The following is a 20485-nucleotide window of genomic DNA, read 5'->3' on the forward strand; positions in this document are numbered from 1 at the left end:
ACACATCCCAGACAGAGGACAACATATGATGTTGTCTAGATCATCCAATCGCCATCATCCTGTAACATGCACTTTTTCAACAGAGACCTTCTGGAAAGTATTCTAGAAGATAGAAATAGCCATGTAATAACCTTGTAGTTACAGGTTACTTACCAGCCAGTTATATGGTCAATAGTTACACATTTGTAATTACAGAATTGTTACATGGGTTTTCTGCCCTGTAAAATAAAGTGTCCCATTAAAGGTTGTCAGAAGTAAGCATCTGCCATTAAAACTTAAGACACCTCACGCAAGAATTTACTGTGTTTTATGTTGCTTTAAATATAAAACAAACCAAAAAGGACTAATTAAAAACCAACTGAGGCAAAGGCTGGCAGAAAACAGGAATGTAGCTGCATCAGTTAGGATGGAAATGGTGAGAAGTACCAGCAATGCTCATACTTATGAGCAGAAGAAATAACCTTCCAAAGAAGGAGTAATTGAACACAGGTGTTGGCCAGCATCAGAAGCACAAGACAGGGGCCAGATATTTTGCCTGATCCAGCAAGGAAATACCTACATTTCTCTGTGCCATTTTAAAGCAATGATTTAAAAAAAGAAATCTGGAAAGCACAGTCCTAAGAGGGTGCGCCCCTGGATGCTAAGCATTGCAATAGACAGCAGACAGCACAAGAGTCCAGCTGGGGTCAGGCACACCAGCCTGCCAGCCCAGGGTGTACCAGTCTCAGAGGAGAGGACATCTGAGGTTAACTGCATTACTCTACACTTTGATCCCAAAACAAAAGGATGCTTCTTGTTCCTAATCACTCTGGAAAATCTTTTCCTGAGCTATTCCAACAGTGAAGGATTCAGGGCGGGGGGTGGGGAGGAGAATCAAGTGTATTAAAAAGCAAAAAGAAGGGTCAAAGCCTGAGCTTTGCTTAGGCCTATCTGAAAATCCTATGGCAAAGAAATGGAGATGCTCTGCAAGAGTTAAGAGTGTAACACAGTAGCTACTCACAACAGGACAACTCCCTCTTAACCAACAAGCAGATGGACAGAGCCAGGACCACTTCAGGTAAGTGATCCTATTGCTATTCAGCTGGCGCTAAGCTCTCAAGGGGCCACAACAATTCACTCTCTGTAGATGAGGCACAGAGAAAAGTCTGTCCCATACTAAATGGTACACTTGGCAGTGCATTAACATTAACCCTCTGATCTGATAGAGACTGAGGGCAATATGGTGATCAGGCCATCTAGGAAGAGCCGTTTGGGGATGAATATACAACTCAAGTCACTTACACCCAGAACCCACAGGTTGCCCAGATAACTTTGTGCAAGTTATTTATTCCCTTGGTGTTTTGGATCCCAACCATGCTTTTTGTTTCCTTCCTAATTAGATGCTAAACTATTCAGGATAAGAAACAGATCCTTCAAGATGTGTGCACATAACACCTAACACAATGAGACTGAAGCCTTTATAGCGCCTTCTAGATTCTAGATGATAAATAAAGGTATCACACAGGTCTTGTAGAGGAACACAATAGTCCTCCAGGTCTCCACGGCGTGACATCATGGGAACAAAGAACAGAAAAAACAGAACGTTTCTGTACATTTTCATGGAAGAAAAGAATCTCTAAAGAGCTGGATAAGAGAATCCTCACACACATGCCCTGACTCCAAAGCTGAACCCAAGAGCTGGTGAGGGATCACGTGCCCCAGGAGGTAACTTACAAAATGGTTTCCTTTGTTTTTTCTGTAAACAAGATTTCACATATCTCTCCAGTTCTCGTAAAGTTGTGGGCTTCAACGTTTCAAAATCTATTTCTATCTCATCAGGATTGGAGTCTCTGAGGGAAGGTTCCCGTGACTGGATGATGTGCACCACCCTGCCCAGCTTCTCCCCAGGCAGACGGTTGATGTCCAAGCTGAGCTGTCGTTTCTCATCATAGGTCATGGGCAGACCTTCCTCCTCCTCATCTGAATCGTAGGTTGCAGATGCCTGTTTGCCTCCTTTCTTGGGCTGCCTGGGGGGGTTGGCAAGCATCGAAACATTAATGGGTATATAGAAGCAATGAACTCTTTTTTTTCTACCCCCCTTGTAACAAACATCCCAATGCTTTTGGCTTTGAACCTCTAGCCAGATGGCTTAAACAGCAGCACAACTTCTGAAAAAGTTCAGAAATCTGAGATCAGCTGTTGTACTCCTATTATATTTTATCCCTGTGAGGCATGACAACAAGCCCATGTAGCAGCAGGGGGGCAGCAATGAAATTGCATGTTCTTGCTGGCTGCGCAAAAGGCAGAAAGCAAAACCTTATCTGAGAGTGATCAGGCAGGGATTCTAAGAGAGTTGGACAGTGGAAATATGATGGTTCCACTGCCAGCTCTAACTTAAAGACTCCCTGGAATTGTCTGGGAATGGGGACACTATTCAACAGCAAGTTAATACTGCTCTGACAACTGAGCTTCACCAGGAATTCATTGGGGACAGGAGAACTGAGATGGAAGCTCTTGGCATCTCCCTTAAGGCAACTTGCAGAAGGCAGGCTCTCACCTGTTAGCTGTGGTTGTGCTGTTTGCTTTCTTAGCTGGGGCTTTCTTCTGTTGGGTTTGTTTTGGTGGTTGAGCCACCTTGGGTTTCTTCTCCTCCTCAGCTTTTACTTTGTGCTTTTCTTTTTCCTTCTCTTTATCTTTCTTCTTCTTCTCTTTCTCTTTCTTCTCTTTTTTTTTCTTTGGTTTGTTCACTGGTGCTTGTGACAATGCAGCTAGCTGCTCATGGACGGCCTTTAGCTGAGGGAGAAGAGTGAAAAAATTAATCAGACTTCAAGGCAAGATAACTGATGCCTCCACATACCCTTCCTCTACATCCCAAGGTGTAAGCATATTTCAAAGTCAAGGATCAAGCAGTCTAGTGATTGAACTCAGGAGACTTTGTTTCATTTGAAATTCTTTTAAAAACGCAGTGCAAGTACGCAGAAGCTGACTCAAATGAAAACGTCATTCTTGTTTTATAGGGGCAAATAAAAATTAAGCTTAATAGCTCCGTCTACAGTGCTGACAACTTGGCGTCTGGAATCCTGGGTTCACTTCTTGGCTCTCCTACTAGCCTGCTTTGAGACAACGGATAAGCTATTTTATTAATGCTTTGTTGTATTACAGTAGCACATGTAAGCACTATAGTATCTGGCATTGTATTATCTGCAGAATACGAAAGGCCATGGCTTAAGCATTTGCAACCACAACAGTCAAAACAGCTCACTTCTACAGACAAGGTACAGGGGACAATATCCCACAAGAAGCTTGCGACAGATTTCATTATGCCTGAGCTCTCCTACAAAATGGGTCTCTCTGTTCTTCTCAGATCCCTAGTATTGTGTGCACCTTCATTCATACCCTGGGATCCCAGAAGGAAGCACAGAGCGTCAGCACCGAGAATGGCTATCTTGAAGAAAATTAACATTACATCAAACGTGTACTTATTTCACAGCTGGCAGAAGGGGAGATTGCTCTGCTGCATCCCAGCCTCAATGGGATTTTTAAAGAACAAATTAACCCCTTCCTCCTGCTAGGTTCTTTCTACTGCACAGACACAGACACAGACACCTAGCTTGGCTGTTGCCATACCTGCTCCTGCAGCTCCGCCAGCCGAGTCGCTCGCTCTTCTTCCGAGTCTGAGCTATCCGAGTCGGAAGAGCTCTCCTCACTGCTGTGACTGCTCTCTGTGCTTTTGCTCACCACTGGTGCTGTTGGTGGAGGCAGAGGTGGGGCCTCTGCAGGCTCATCAGGCATCTTTGCGAACCTCATCTCAAAGACATCCTACAAAAAAGGGGGGGGAAACTGATGACAAAAGGAGCCTCAGCCATAAAGACCTCACTCTGGCCTTTTTAAACACACCAGACATCCCACTATGGGTCCGGGTCTTACTGCACTACACAAGGTGCTGTACAAGTAAATAATAACATACAGATGGGCATACAAATTCTGTAAGCCCAAGAAAATTCTCCCATTACTTTATACAGCAATGATTATAACATTTTAGGAGTGGAATGTGGTGCTGGGCCATGCCATGTGAAGAGCGCAACAGTTCTGCAGCAGAGAACATGGCTCTTTCCAAGGGCTGGAAGAATCACCAACTCTCCTTTGTTGGTGCCTAGAGCAGATCCACGCTTGGATCTCTCAATCGACACCTTGCAGCTGAACTAAACATACTCTGGAAGACGCATTTGCCAACACCTTTACCTGTAGCTTCCTGGCCATCGCTACCACTTCATGGTCTGGAGGATTGTACTTGTAACAATTAGAGAACATTAACCGAATATCTGCTGCAAAACCTTGTGCATCCTGGTATTCCCGACTGTCCATTTTTTTCTGCAAACAAACAAGCCAAAGGGAAAGGGAAGAAAAAGCCATAAGCAGAAGGCATTTGTAGGAACTGCATGGAGGACACGTGCATCTTGGAGACAGCTCAGCACAGCCTCAAAAGTCATATCTGTCTAGAAGAACAGTACTTTGATCTGGCTTATTGGTTCTTCAATAACATTAAGAGTTTCTACTTTTTAAAACAAGCGAGCAAACAAACACTGGACAACCAAAGAAGTTGATATTGCTCCATAACAGTTTAGACACTTTAAGATTCTAAATTTGGGTTGTTTTCTTTTTCTAAGTAGTACTATATAAATTTGTCAGGGTCCACATTCTATTAGAAAATAGAGTAATTTAGAAAAAGGGTTTGCTGGATCAGAAACTAATGTAAACAAGGATCATGGATGGGAAAGGCAGGAGTCGACAAACAACCAATCTACAGTCACTGGCGTCCCTTAAGCATGTATTTCTACATGCTCCTTGAGTATTTTTGCCCTGTAAATCTGAAAGGGCAGAAAAGATCATGACCATCCAACTCTGACTTCCTGCTAATACAGGGCATGAATTTTGCTTGGCAATTCCTACAGCAAGATAGGCATTTACAGTTAAACTATAACACTACTCTTGATTTAAAGTCCAAGGGATAAAGAATGGATACAAAATTCACCCTTTATGAACCTATTTCTAATATTATTTCCTAGTGCAGTGAAGGTAAGTATCAGGAGCTAAATATTTGCACCTTGCTCCTTTCTCTTATTTTTCAGCTCTCACTTTTGTCCATTTCTCTTGCTCTTTGGGACTGAATGACTTAGGTTTAGAGAACAGTTTATAGCATTCCTAGAACTTAATTGATTTTATGCATATATTACTACTATGTATAAAACCTTAGCTCCAATTACTCCTACCAAAAGGAAAAAGAAGCTAACACTAGATTTCATTTGCATTTAAAAGACCTGGGTTTAAAGAAATTCTCTATTTGCCAAGTGCTTGCAGGCCTCCCTTTTGTGTATCTTGTGCACCTGTATCCCCCAGTGAAGGGAAGGGGCTGACTGGCAGACAGGCTGCAAATGCGGTCACGGAAGACACATCCCCCATCTGAGCAGAAAGCAGGGCTGCTTGGGGTCTGTAACCCACGCTGGAAGCCTTATCGTAAGCTAAATTCCCGTTTGTTCCATGGAAGTTACAGATACTTCACAGCTACACGGTAGACCTTGTAACTATCTTGAAACACTGCAATGACTCCTAAAACTGTTTTTGTTCTGAATAGGGCACAATTTCACCTCCAGGGATGCAGCTTTGGAGGGACCTGCACGCAGGGTGGTGACATTCCTGCAGCCTTACTCCCTGCTGTGCTGCAGCCAGACATCTGTCAAACTTTTGTCAGGAGACCTCATTCTCTTGATGAATAAACTAGGAGACAGCCTCTGAGCCACAGCACAAAGACGGAAAGGGAAATAGGTTTGTGCTTCTCCTGTCTGAAGGAGAGCTAGCCTTGTTTGAAAAGCGTCTCAGGCCAATTCCAAAGCAAAACATATGTTCAAACGAAAGGGCCCATTTATTTAAAAATACGTCTTACTGCATGAAAGGCCTTTTTGATGCGCTTATATTTGTTTGGCACACTCAGTGGCTGATTACTGCCTATGAAATACATTCCAGTGTCTGAGGCTTCGCTTTCATCCAAACCCAACAGTTTTCTAGCCCAACAGTTTTAATCTGTAGATTTTTGCTTTGTTTTCTTGTAAAGAATAACTAACTTAACAAAAGAAAAAAAAATAAAAGGACTTTAAATTGGTGGGCTGGAATATCTTTGGTTACAAATTCACTTTGAGATATCCAGCTGCTTAAAAAAAGTTATTACATTTACAGTTGCAAATCAGGAGTCATAGACAAGCAGGAGTGGCAGAAGTGCTGGGAGGCCAGCTAGTCCCTTCTCTGCCCCATGCAGTATCTACCACAGCAATCTCATTTTTCCCTCAGCAATCAATTAAATTGTTTAATATTCTTAATGTTCAGAAATTTGTTTCCTCATGTCTAACAGGTCTCTTGCTCTAAGGTAAGCCTTGCCCTGCCCACAGAGGATGCAGAGAAAACTTTGTTCCCTCCCTTCTTGCAGCAATCTTTCACATGTTTGAAGATCTAAAATGTCCCCTTTCCATTGTCTCTTCTCTAAGACTAAGCTGGACATCAATCTGTCCTCAAAGCACATGTCTTGGGTATGGCATCAGGGCAGGTGTTAACGAGGGACAGGGCCACACAGGTCCAGTGACTTTAGCACAGAAAATGCCATCTCTATCAGATAATGAGGTCTCAGCCTGATTTCTGGGGGCCTAATTGCACCTTACAGAAACTGCCTCAACAAGAGCAGCTGCTTTGTGAAGCTGCGTTTGTACTCTAAAATAGGTGCAACTAAAGGAATCTTTGAAAATTCTCCCAAAGAATATCTCCTCACTTTGAAGACCCTGAACTCAGCTGCTCCGAAGCCACACCAATTCACTGCAAGAAAATTAACCAGTGAGCATAGTTAGACCCCTGGAGGTAGTGCTTTATTGCAAAAGTAAACACCTTGTATAAATCCACTTGCATAGCAAGGACTGTTGCTTGCTCACCACTGAGTAAACCAAAGGCAGACATCCACATTGCTGCTGCTGTGACCCGGCAGCCAGAGGATGGAGCGAGAGAAGAGGTGCTCCAGGTTCCCCTCAGCATCATCGCAGGCACAGCACCCTGCCTCCCCATGCCAAAGCTCCCCAGCATCAGAGAGGGGGACATGAACGTACTGCAAGTGGGCCCCCTCTGTCTGGGGGCACAGCAGCAGAAGCACAGTGCTGCTACAGCTTCATAGCAAGCGTTCCACCTACTACAGGGAATTAGGGCTGCTGCCTCTTGAAGTGTAACCCGTGCCTCTGCCTCCATCTCTCCTCATGCTTTCATCCTTTCCTCTCCTTACTCCAAGCAGTTCTGCTCTTTCCCCCTCTGTGCTGACTATCAAAGAACTGAGGTGGAGATGAGCCCACTGATCCTGTCCCTTCAGCTCTTCCCACTCTCAGTCCTAGCTCCAGCATGGCACTCCAGCACAACCCTCTGCTCCTGGCTGCAAGAAGCTCAGCTGCAGCCCCCTCCACCTCTCACCTGCCACTGGCACAGTCACAACAGCCAACCTGCCTCCTCCACCACGCACACGGAGCAAACAATCTCTGAATCCTTCTGAAGCACACCTCTGCTGGGTGCACAGCCTGAAAAAAAATGCTTCTGGACGTGAAGGATATTCTCTGAAGAAAATCAAACCTCATATAACCAGAGAACCAAAGTGACAAGCAACCAGGTATTGGGGAATCCATTATAGCTGCAGAAATGGTTACGTTTTACTTTCTCACAGAATTCCTTCAAGATTAGTTTGAAGGCCATTAGTTGCGCTGCTTTACCACAGCCATTGTCACTTGTGCAGAATTAAATCTAAAACCTTTCAGAGCCACAGAGAAAGCTCCTGACACTGGAGAATTACACTGCTTGCAAATGGCAGGTTTCTGTTCCACGCACTTAAGGTATTATAGACTGTATCTCAGAGAAGTCACGCTATGATCTACAGACCAAGAGCAATGATAATAAAACACTCCATAAAAAAACAATACCAGACAGCACTTCAAACAAGTTTATTAAGAAAAATACTACTACGTGGAAAGACAAATCCAGAGTCTTTACATACAAAAGACTCCACTGGGTCTGCCATTAACTTGTCTCCAGTTTTCTGCCCTAACACTAATAAGGTACAGAGGGAGAGTATCACCTGCACTTGTAGAAAAAGAACAGAGGCATACACTTTTTAAAAGAATGAAGTTAGGGCTATAAAGAGATTTAAGCGTGAAGAAGTCACCAACGCAAGATATCACAGCTTTGCACCTAGATTTTGCAGAATACAGCACAGAATCTCTTGCACTAAGAAGCCACCTAACCACACAGGGAAATACCAGCTTTGAGAGAGTCATGATTTCACTCTCTCCCATCTCTATCTTACTGCATTCACCCAGGTCTTGATCTACCAGGCTGCAGGTATCTCTGGAGACCCACTGCATCCCTAGGAAGTCAAGAGAATGTGAATGAGCTGAGAATAGGTCTGAAAGGACTAGATTTACCAGCAGTCCCGCTACAGTCAGTACACTAACTGAATGAGTTCATCTAGGACGTGATCATCTAACAACCTGTGTTCACAAGACTAGTACAGAAAAGGCTATCAATAGCACTTCATCACTCTAGTGTGGTAACAAAAAGAACAGTTGCACTGAGCAAGAGATGCTTCTTCCCATCTCAGTCATTTCTGTGAACCAGATATACTCTGAAATTCCTTTAAAGCTACTGGCCAGTTTATAAACTCTTAGAACAGATTTTGATGAGTAGCCTACAACAAGCATGGGCAAATTAACTGTATGCACAGTAAACAGAACATCATATACGAAGGTTCCTGATGTCACCTAAGTCCTGCACCTCTGACCTGACTTACAGAAGAACACCAAAAACCCCATTTGCAACCTGTTCTTGCTCCCAGGCCACTCACTGGCATCAGAGGAGCAAGGTCAGACCCACTCAGCTGAGAAGGTGGTGACCCCTGGAAGGGAGCAGATCAGAGTGTGTTAAGTGACTCTGCTTTGAGCAGGAGGCAGGCCTCCTGACCAACCTAAATCATCCATTAGCCTATGACCCAAGCCATGTGGGTGGACCTCCAAGCTGGTGGAGAAGAGCAACTCCAATGCAAAGTGAAGTGAGCAGACCTTGTCAGCAAGTAATATAATTAAAACAATGTACAAGAATAAAGTAGGCCTTCAGTACCGGACATCCAAGATCAGCAGGATGGTGAATGCACTGCAGTACCAAAACTGAGGGGAGCTGCTTCTTTCCTCATCCACACTCAAGAGCAAAAGAAAATGGAAACTTACCCAAGAAAACACTGGGACCTTCCTCTATCAGCAGAACATTAGAGCCAGGCACCAGTGCTCCAGCTTCACAGACTACCATGTTCAACCCAGCCCTTTCTACTGCTTCTACCACTGTGTTTCAGGCTCCCTCTTCTTGCCTGCAGCTAAACTCACCCTTTGTCTTGCCCTCTTCTCCTGCCAGGAAATTGCTGCAGGCCTTTAACACAGCTCAGCTTAATTGCAAGTCAAAAATACCGCACATTGCACTGGCTTTTGTAAGCAAAGCAAGGGCACTGCAAGCTCAGGAGAATAGAATGGTCTCCAAGCCTAGCTCCACTGGAGCCTGCCTACAATGCTTTTGCCAGCCCAGAGATGGTCTTTTCTGTACAAACGAATCAATAATAATAATTAGTACTTAGATAGTGCCTTCCAGATATCTGTCCTCACAACAGCCCTGTGAGGTAGGTTAAGTATTTTTATCTCCATTTTATGACTGGGAAAATTACGGCACAGAGCTGTGGGGAAACTTGCCCAAGACCATAGCATTAGAACAGCAATTAAAACTCAAGACATTGGTAACTCCTGGTCTAATCCTCAATGCACAGACCATGACAACTGTTCTCTCACCTCTAAATAACGCAACTAAAATACTTGTTAAAATACTGCAGCTGTAGTAAGAACTCCTGAAGCATCATAGCTGAATGGCACGGCACATCAGAGCATGACACACTGCTTCCAGGTACTATGTAGGATTTGCCAAGGAATATGAAAGGAATCACAAATGCAGCTGCCTTTTTGTCACCTAGGCATTTAGACAATCCCAGACATTGGCTCAGCTGGCAGCAAAACACTTCTGGCATGCTAGCGAAAGCCAGCAGAAGTACCTTAACTTCCTGCACATGGAAGAAAGTCTCACCAACACCAATTCCAATGGCTGGCTCACACACAGAAGATAGGAACCAGAAAAAACATGGCTTTGCTCCATGTATATTTAGGAGGGATTCAGAAAACCTCCCAGCCTACTGGGAAAACCACCTTGAATACTGGACCATACTAAGCTAAGCTCTTGAAAAGCCAAGTATGAACCACACAAGCATCATGTTATTTCCTCCCCTCCCCAAGTACCAGATGATCATCACGTTCCGGTTGGAATTGCTCAGCGTAAGCCTATCTGGACCACACATCATGCCAACAAGTAGGCAGGCAGCAGTTTCTGGAAATGGGATACTACCAATTGAATCCTATGAAATACAGCACCTCTTCTTCTCAGAGTGCAACACAATCCCAAGGACACAAGTTTAAATAGCTGGACTATCCACAAAGAGGAGAGGATGCCATCGTACAGTCTGCTTTGCAGGGCAGAAAAAAAAGATGTCCCAGGCTATGGGAAAAAAGAGGAGAGGGGAAGCAAACAAAATATAAAAATATCCAGATGATATCCAAACAGGTTCAGTTTTCCACCCTACCCCCTCCCCCAGAAGGAGGCAGTCCTCTGCAACCAGAGGGCTGCGACACCCTGCAAAAGAGGTGGTAAATGTGGACGTACTTTAACAGTACTGAGATCCATGGGGTGTTTGATAATATCATGATAGTCATGTAATTCCAAGGCCTCTGCATCAACAGGCTTGTAAAAGGGCCATGCATAGGCTGCATGCTTCTTCGAGAGCATCTCCTTGAGAATGCTGTCACAGTACTTGAGGTGCTCAGAGAGTTTGCCCTTCTTCCCTGCATGTTGGGGGACCTCTCCATCTTCAAGGTCTTTCTTTGGTGGTTTGATGGGCCGGCCACCACTCTCCCGTCGAGCGATGATTTTGGCCTGCTTCGGGTCCGAGAGGGCCGTGGGCGACTCGCTTCGGCTGGCAGTGATCGCAGAGGTCGTAGGGGTTGTCGTGTCTGCTTTCCGCTTCACTCCCTTTTTCTGAAACAGCAGATGGACAGACTTCATGAGTACGTGCCCAGCTCCCATGCTACACCAGCAGAAACCTAGCACAGTTCATCCTTATTTTTGAGATCTGCCTGTCCTCTGACAGCAAATACAATTACTTCACTGGGATAAATGGGACTTGTGACTAGAAGATTCAACACGCAATTCAGTGACTACAACACGATGTATTACTACATGTCATCTGAGCCACAGTAACCAGCCATTTGCACGTGTCCAACCCAACCCCAAACATGATGCAAAATGTGTTAGCTCTATGTATTTCACTGAGATTTAAACTAAGGACTCTTACCTCATGTTTGCCAAGGGAAAGGAGTGCGCCCAGTCGATTACTGCAGCTCAGCTGATGCATCGTGACTTAGTAAGTGTCAGTAACTTAACCACATGTCTGAGTCCCCAGTGGCAGGATCAGGCTATAAGTTCTGAACCAAAGCATATTAATCACCAAAGACCCATGAGCCCTCACTCCCTTGTATTTAGTGGGTGTGCTAAGGTAGATTGCTTATTATGGACAAGAGCAAGAATTTAATGATTTTGCCTTAAGCAAGTAAAACCTCTCTCACATAAATTCAAGCTGCGACTATCCAGTCAGCTCTCTCTTCTGCTCCTATGAAGGATTTATTTCTCTGGAGAGAGAGAGGGGGAAAAAAGTTCCTTAGGGAAATCTAAGGGAACTGTTAAGTAAATCCCAAGCAGAATTAATTTTGCAGCGTGTATTTGGCAAAGTCACTTCTAGGATCACCCTTGAGTTTGAAAATTACATTGGTTCTCAGAAGCAACTTATTTGGACAGAAACTGAAGTATGAGATAGGCTTCTGAGGAGGACAGCTTAGCTGCAAGAAGATCTGACTTACAATTTCTCCAGTAATTCCCAAACTATAGGGTTAAATAAGCAAAACAATTCTGTGGCTCTGCTGGTCCATGCAACCTCACATTAGAGAACACCAATACTGTTGCAGTCAATTCGCCAGTTTAGGAAAAAAACCAGCTTTCTCTGAGCAATGCTTTCAGAGAAAAGCATTTTTAAATGCTTTATTTTTAAAGCAATACAGAGCTTGCTAGGAAAATTCCAATTATTTAGAGCAACGTTTTCATTTACCCATACATTAACATAGTAAATAGCAAAACACCAATGACAACTCCCAGATGATTACTCAGTAAGGAAGACAGAACTAATGCACCCAAAACCTGCAGGCAACATCAGTCTCCTCCAACTGGAGCGACAGGCTTGTCTTGAACTGGTTTATGGCAGAGAGGAACATTCCTAGTGCTAGAGTCTGCAAACCTTAAAGGAACAGTCCCAGTAAAATCAGGGTCTCAGTTACAGAAAGAAGAGATGCTTTGGGCTATATGGTACAAAATGGGGGAAACCTTCAACAGCCTTCTGGTTCATGGAGCATGAGCACTGGCTAAGACTATGGTCAGATGAGAGCTTGTAACTGAGTTGGACAATTACAGTTGACATCACCTCAGCTGGGATGTGGCAAAACTGGCAGAACTTTTCTCAACCCTCTCAAACCTGACAGCAAGCACTTGTCTGAGCACACCCCAGAGGGACAACGATGGTCAGAGAGGCAAGGAGTCAAATGTGAAGGAAGGAATGCATGTAACCAGCAGTGAGGGGATGAAAATAAAGCACTGCTTAGCAATATTGCCTTCTGAAGAGGAAGGGGTTGAGTTCTCCATTTACCTTGACTACCGGTGGCGTAGGAGGCACCACGGGCATTATCGGAGCAGCAGGCGGAGGGGGAGCAGCGGCGGGAGGGGCAGTGACAGGCGGGACATTAGCAGTGATGGTTGGCACAGGGGTGGCAGCAATGACGGGCGTCTGAGACACGGCTGGAGGGACGTTCTGGAACGGGGCCGGCGGGGAGACGGAAGACACGGCCACTGCTTGCTGCGCTCCTTTCAAACGACAAAGTGAAAACACACTGCAATGTACTGATGGTTACAAGAGCTGACAAGACATCAGGAACAAAGTGACAGTGGTGCTGCTGGACTGTGCAAACATGGGCTCAGCAAAAGCCTTCCCAGTCCAGGCAGGGCCACAGGAAAAGCACAAAGGACACAGTGTGATTTGCTTGGTGCTGTTACCCAGCGGCCAACGAAAAATGAGAAATCACTGACCTAAGTCCTTGTACCATGAGCTTTAGGCCAGCCACATGCAAGCAAACTACTTCAAGCTTTTCATGTGGGGTGTGTGTTGCTCTGGGACAGTCTTCACCCCTCTCGTACTCTCACAGCTACCCTGCACTCAGCAAAAGAGCAGGAGCTCAAGGAGAGGGAATGGAGGGAGATGGCTCTTTTGGGCAGCTGCTGTCCTGCACAGACCTCAATCTGGAGAGTGTTTTTACTATGCATGACAAATAGGCACTCCCCTATTGCCAGCTTCACACCCAAGCCTCCAAAGCACTTCAGGTTTGCCACAAGGTATACAAAGAAACAGCTGGGAGTAGAGCCTAAGTCTCCTGATAACCAGGGAGATGTCTCATGCTAGACCTGCAATGTTAAAGAACTGCCTACTAGTGTAAAGGGGGACAAATCTAGTAACTAATGACCGAAGTAGCAATACTCCTCTATGTTTTTATAGCAGCTTTGATCAAAGGATGCTAAAAAGACACATCATCACAAATTTCTCTAAGCTTGAAGGGAGTTGTAGCTCCATCTGGCACCTGAGATGTGGGAAAACCAAGAGGAACAGTTGACTTTCCCAGAGCAACAATTAGACCTTGTTTACAGAAAAAAAATTTGCAACAGTTTAATTCAGCCCACACAAGCTCCTTTTTGAACTGTTTTACCATGCTTACAGTCATTTTAGTCCTACATTCACTTAAAATCAACTCTAGGTAAGCTGAATTAAACTTAGTTTCTACTGATATGCAATGGTCTACACAGCCTTTTGCAATGGCTTAATAAATCCTTTCTGTTGATCAAACTTTATTCTACGATGTTGCAACCGTGTGTGCAAAAGAAAAACATTACACTGGGTTTAGGGGACTGGCAAGATTTGAGTCCAAGTCTCTACTGTGTCAGACTTCTGCCAGAACCTTGGATGAGCTGTATAAACCCAGGTCTGTAAAGGCATTCTATGCCATGGTCTGTCACTTGCAGGAGACTGGCATGTCTGACTACCTTGCCTCTTCTTGCCTTGGTTTCTTCTTTGCATACAGGAAGCAACAGCATTGCTCTCCCTTGCTGAAGCACTGTGTGGATGGGTAAGTTACAGATGGTAAGATGTTTGTATGACAAATGCAGAGTGGCCTTAAGACAGACAAGCCCTGAAACAACTGGGTGAACATATCTAGACATCTCACACTTTCCTCTCCACTGCTTTAACCATTAGACTACATGCTGCCTTCCTAGCCTCTTCACCATTTGCAAAGCCAGGCAGCTTGGAAGGTGGGTCAGGCCTTGGCAACAGGCTTGTAACATTTAATGTCACTGGATCAGGTTAATACCTGCACTCTGCGTGCCCACTGATGGCTTGCGACCTTTGCCTTTAGGAACTGGGGGTAATAATTCGACTTCCTCCTGAGGCATCTGGGCAACCTTCTGCAGAAATATCTTCTCCAGGGCTTGGGCCATGAGGACGATGTCATCTGTGGGCTGCAGAAATAAGAATACAAGCCCATGCTGTATCATCCACATATTAGAAGCAGAGAGGTTCAAGATCAGGCTTTGAAATCCCCAATGACACTGCACTTCAAATAAATGATGGTATCCAAGCTACGACAATAAACAGACTAGCTCTTTTCCCTCCTTCCATGCTACCCTCCTGCTCTTCTATTATAGTCTAGCATGCAATAATTACAGCCTTTAAGTACACTGCATCCAGAGTTATCAGGACTTCCAGTAGGAGCCTGATAACTAGCATCCCGTGCAACAGTTTGGAAGCAGCAAAGTAGAACAGATGAGCTGCCCTCCCCTGCTTGCCAGCAGGTCCCAGAGAAGAGTGTAAACACATACTCTGTGGCTCAAACTAATTAATTTGTTTATTTCAGCTTGTTCACCAGTAAGGGTCAACGATGACAAACCACTATAGAAAACATAATACAAAGAATAGAGGCTTTTAACAACCTACAAAACAGCAAACAAGCCAAACCCAAAATAATAAGCAATCTAAAGGTGTGCAAGTATGGATGAGACATAGGCAAAGAACAGACCTATACTTCCTGAACTGCTCTCTGGTGCTAAGAGATACTATTTACTTCTAGACAGCCAGTGTAACACACAGCACTAATACCTCACAGAACACCTGCAAAGCACTGCATAAACCATAGCTCATCTTAAAGAATTCCTAACTGAAAATAAAAGGAGTAAAAAAACTTGCTACATAACCCCAGAACAGAAATCTACCTATAATTAAAAGGCACATTTGCCATTTTAACTAGTCCAGGGGAAGAAAGACACAGCACAAAGACAGCTTTGTGCATTTCAAGTAATGTGGTTGCAATTAGCGGCATTTCAAATCCTCGCAAGGAGGGCCCTGAGCACAGCGGAGCTGGCCCTGTTCAAAACCTGCACTGTAACAGTTGTAGGTGGGTCTTTCCTAGGCAGTGCTGCAGCTAAATGCTTGTCTGGGCTCTTTACCTTGTTATAAATGTAACAATTTGTAAACATGGTGTTGAAATCCTGCATACATTCACTGGCACTCCAGTAATAGTTATGTTCCAGGCGCTTCTTGATCGTCCCCATGTCCATGGGGTTTTTTATTATTTTGTGATAATCCTGTTGGAGAAACAAGACATTACACCTCCTGATATGCAGAGTGTTGTTCACATCTCCCTCTAGTCCCAGCTTTCTCCTCATCGCCCGCCCCCCCCCCAAAACCCCAGATTTTTGTGGAAATTTTAAGTATCACCTTTGCTTTCATTTATTTTCTAATTTGTAGCATTTTAGTCTATGGTTATTATGAACTTGACTACAAAGCACAAGAACTACTTCCACAACCACCAGTCTTCCCCAGCTCCCCCCAATACGTGCTCAAACACAAACACAAATGGCTACTTGGACATTACCTGCTTTTTATAAGGACAGCTGGACTGGGAGGGCACTAAGAGTAATATATGGAGGAAAACGTGCTTTCTCAGCAGCTCTCCCTGGAAGCTGTTTGCAGCCTTGATACCCCTTACAAGGCTGTAGTTGCCATTTTGGATTGTGCCACAGAGTGGAAGGGTGCCAAACTTGGCAGCTAGATTAACACTGCAGCAATGTGCTTCATGCTCGTGTGGGACCAGAAGTCAGGGCAGCAGGGTCAGCACTAGCTTTGGTAGGGTGTTCAGTTTAATGGTGGACTGGTTGCAATTTGGGAAACAGCATTTCTGCCTCCCTTTTTAAAAGGCTGCCTCTGGCACTTACAGAAGTTTATCAGTGCTAGCACTGGCTAAGACTGTGCTAAAAGTTTCATCCCTTACAAGGCTTTCACGTGTTAACCCAGTTTCTCTCTGGGCTGGTCTCAAGCATCTATAGAGGCTGTGATTAGCCTGGAGATGCTCTAGGCATGCACGGTTATGCACCGTAATTTTCTCATTCTGGAGAAGAGCAGTAAGCCCTCTCACTGCACGTGCACACAAAGCCACGTACAGTCACTGGCCACTCTCTGAACCCAACCCTCAAGCGCAATCTGAGGCACCACTATTTCCAGGCAAGGCATGCTAGGGCAGAAAAGACAATCCTGCTGGCTACTGGGCTTGTGCAGACTTAGGCCACGCTTGAAAAACAACTATTCTTCCAACTGACTCCCCCTCTAAATTTTCTGGTAACCTGCCCTAAAACCACCTCAAAATGCCTCACTGAGAAACTAAATCCACAAAAAGAAGGCACAAAGGAGCACAGACCTAGAGAAATATACAGGTGTTAAGTGTTTTAGTCTTTTGGCTAGCACTTTAAATAGTACCCATCAACATTACAGAGTGCAAAAGACTCCTGATCCAGTCCACAAAATTGGGTTAAAACCTGTGGTAACTGGAGCTCTCCTAACCTTACATCCCAGAACCATGCTCTCTCAAATCCTACATGCAATGCTCTTGCTCAAAGCAGCCAGAGTTAATTTGCAATGGGGCGCACGGCTGAGCAGACAGCAGGGTGGACAGAGGAGTGGTGGTGTCTGTATTTAAGTGAAGCAGGTGGGTAGGGGTATGCCTCCACTGCTGAGGTTTTACACTTACACAACCCCTTTGAAGAGGTGAGGAGTGTGTTGCTCTATGCCTTGGAAGAAAGCAGCATAGTAAACTTTGGTAATTTTTTAATAACTGGGCTATATCTTGTACTATCTGGTCTGACAGAGACAGGGTACGTATCATCAGGCACAGGAGGCAGATGGGTAAATGCAACTGTTCTGTTCCTTCTATTTCCAGGACAGCATTCGAAAATATCTAGCTCCAAAGTATCCTTGGTAATGAGCTTCTCCTGTCTTCCTCAACACGGAAGTCAGCAGCAAATCCAGGAAAGCCTATCAAAAACACAAGCTACATTGAGCCCAATGCCAAATGCTCAGAAGAGCGTGGGCTTCAAGACTCGCTCAACTTGGACAGAGGTGGGACAAGGAGTGAGGACACATAAAAGTAAACAGAGGCAAGCTCCAAACAAAACACTATGCTTCAGTTGCTCTAAGACAGCTTGCCTGTGTGCTTTCCTCTTCCTTCACTAAGTGAGAAGCAGTTTTCTCCTTCAGAGACCTTCACCTCTCCAGCTCTGCAAGACATCATCTTCTAACTCAGCCAGTCTAACAGCATTCAAGGAAATCCCCCAAAGCAACCTCGCCATTCTGGTCCAGTGATGAGAAAACTGATCTCACCAACACAAAGCATTCTCAGAACAGAATATCGAGCAGAAGATGATAGATACGTACCGGCAAATTCAATTTAATTGCATCAACAGGTTGGTAGAAAGGCCAAGCAAACTGGTGCTTCCACAAGGTCTTTACCACAACATTTTGCATATATTGCAATTGGTTGGTCTTCCGGCCAGGCTTATTAGGATTAGTGACCTCTGGAGGTGGTGGATTCACAGGGCCCTGAGGAGCCTGGATCGCTGATGTGACTGTCGACATTTTCCTGCTCTTGCTCTCACTCGCTGTCACAGCAGCAGCAACTCGGAGATTTTCTTTCTTCCTTTATGCTCCCTGAACGGGACTGACATCCCATTTCCAGGGTCCAATCATACAACCTAGATCAAATGAGAGGAAGAGGACAATGTGTAAATACAGATACTTGAAGTAGGCATGTTAAGACACTTCTACTGTTGACAGTGTTTGAACTTGGACTCTTTACCCCATCTGCTTCGTTCCCTTTAACATAACTTGTCTTGATGATGGGCACAGTTCAAGACCCAAGAGACAGTGGAACAGCAATTCCCAAATTCAAAGCCTGCAGAGAGCCAGTAAGCTTTACAGGACTAGTTCTTGCTTTATCTGGCTCAGTGAGCATCTTTGTGCAAAGAAAACACATGGGGTAGCATAAGAATACGGTTAGGATGTAATGCAGAGACTCCCATGAATACACTGATCCATAGCTTGCAGCTCCATGTAAACTTAACTGCATTGTCTCTAGACCCATGTTGGCTGCCACTGAGTCAGCTTACAATTCTCTACAGTGGTGCAACGCTTAGTCTAAAATCCCATAATCAAGAGTGGATGACAGCTGTCAGAGGACCTTGACCCAGAGAAACGAAAAAAGCGGCAGAGGGAGGTGCAGTGAACAGTTCAGTTGTGAATGAAAGGTATCACCGGAAACATCCTAACTTGAAAGGACCTGCACTTTGAATCTCACAAATGTCTTACTACTGACGTACCTGACTGGGCCCTCAGTTTCATGCAGAAGTCTCAAGATACAGGCTCAATATAAATACTAATTAGTATTATACTCATATCCCATGACCTGGCTAAGAGAACACTGTCATGCTCTCTCTTAAAGGCACATATGAAATACAGAAGAATACACAAATTGCATTATCTGTTTTTTCCCCAGCAAACTGCAGGGAAAAAAATGGTCTAGTATCACTGTGTTTTGTATACCATATGGTAAACAGCTTTGCTATGTCATCTTCCATAAACATTTGATATTTCAATTCACATCAGGACTGCAGCTACGCTTCTCATGGCAAGCAGACCACAATCACTTTCTAAAGGCAAATTATTTCAAGTATGTTCAGAAAGCCACACAAATACTCTGACATATGCTTCTTGGCTGTACAGAGAAACATGAGCAGAGACAGAAGCTGCAGTAATACAGGAAGAAGGAAAGAGCAGTAAGATATCCTAGGAAAAAAAATAAAAACCTCTTCTTTGATACATCCCTAATCATCTCTACTGAATATCTGGACTAAATATAGAACACCAACTTACCCTCTGAGTTGCTGATTAGATGATGGCAAAAAGTAAACACATACCTAACTTAGGGGAATTTTACAAAAATAGATGTGTACAAACATAAACATCCCCGCAGCAGAGAGGGATGTTTAAATACTGGTCTTCTCAGGCTTGCCCAGGTAGCGGAGGCATGTGCACTCTGGAGGCCAGCTGCTGCCCCAGAAGCTCTGTACTAGAATGATCCAGCACCCCCGTGATGATGTGGCACAGGGAACCACACCATAAAGCAGCCGGTGCTCCAGATGCCGCAGCCATCAGGGACACCTGAGTGCTCCGGGTGCCACAGCTGCTGGGTGCACCTTGCCATGGACCAGTTTGGCTTGGCTTACAGGTGTCCCTGGCTCCAAAAACCAGATCCAGTTTATTTTTTTAGAGGTAATTGTATAGTTATTTTTTTATAGTGCTTCTACAGAAAATGAAGTTGTTAAAAAATGAAAACAAATCCGTGTGTGAGTACGCGTGCTTATCTGTGCAGGGAACAGCTAAGACCAGTTATGACTCTGCCACCATCCATTCACCAGACCCGTTACATTCCAAGGATGTACAAAAAAACAGAGATAACAGTAGGACTTTCTTGTGCCATGTATATGGCACAAGTATAGATCCAGAATCAGGCCTCTGGTCCCTATTCTTTGATAATTCAAGAGCCCATCTTAGTAGTTCAAAAAGGACCGTCTCTGTTCTCCAGCCCTCTCATCTGATCGTGCTGCTGTTGGCAGGCAGGGTGATCACCAAGCAGCCAAGAGGGATGCTGGCACCCTCTGGGCAAGGAATTTCAAAACTAGGATGTTACTTGGGATTTCAGATTTGGAAGAAACCGGGGAAGCATTTTCTCCTCATGTTCCATCAACTCAAAGCAGCAGCAGCAGCAATATTGTAACATGCAATCTTCAGATCAAGGAGGGGAGAAGAGACAAAGAATTA

General features: G+C 44.6%; 2 protein-coding genes across 12 annotated transcripts in view; both read right to left on the reverse strand.

Moving 5' to 3' along the window:
- The window catches only part of VAV2 (vav guanine nucleotide exchange factor 2), a 462631-nt gene that overhangs the window by 168004 nt on the left and 274142 nt on the right, over positions 1-20485 (reverse strand). The window lies entirely within an intron of this gene.
- BRD3 (bromodomain containing 3) overlaps positions 1-20485 on the reverse strand; it is a 53944-nt gene that overhangs the window by 17380 nt on the left and 16079 nt on the right. For 9 of the 11 annotated variants that reach the window (XR_007510036.1, XR_007510038.1, XR_007510034.1 and 6 more), the window contains exons 2-10: positions 18044-18360; positions 15784-15921; positions 14652-14799; positions 12884-13098; positions 10798-11169; positions 4222-4350; positions 3607-3798; positions 2537-2772; positions 1714-2006 (exon numbers count right to left, since the gene is read on the reverse strand). Coding sequence is in view for 2 of the 11 variants with exons in the window: in XM_049833047.1 (XP_049689004.1) it covers positions 1714-2006; positions 2537-2772; positions 3607-3798; positions 4222-4350; positions 10798-11169; positions 12884-13098; positions 14652-14799; positions 15784-15921; positions 18044-18244 (1924 nt within the window). In the remaining 9 variants the exon portion in view is untranslated. Of the gene's footprint in view, positions 1-153; positions 219-1713; positions 2007-2536; positions 2773-3606; positions 3799-4221; positions 4351-10797; positions 11170-12883; positions 13099-14651; positions 14800-15783; positions 15922-18043; positions 18361-20485 lie in introns of all 11 variants that reach the window. The other 2 variants (XM_049833048.1, XR_007510039.1) reach the window with 2 other exon arrangements.

The sequence above is a fragment of the Accipiter gentilis genome, chromosome 29 (genome assembly GCF_929443795.1).
Source record: "Accipiter gentilis chromosome 29, bAccGen1.1, whole genome shotgun sequence".
Taxonomy (NCBI): domain Eukaryota; kingdom Metazoa; phylum Chordata; class Aves; order Accipitriformes; family Accipitridae; genus Astur; species Astur gentilis.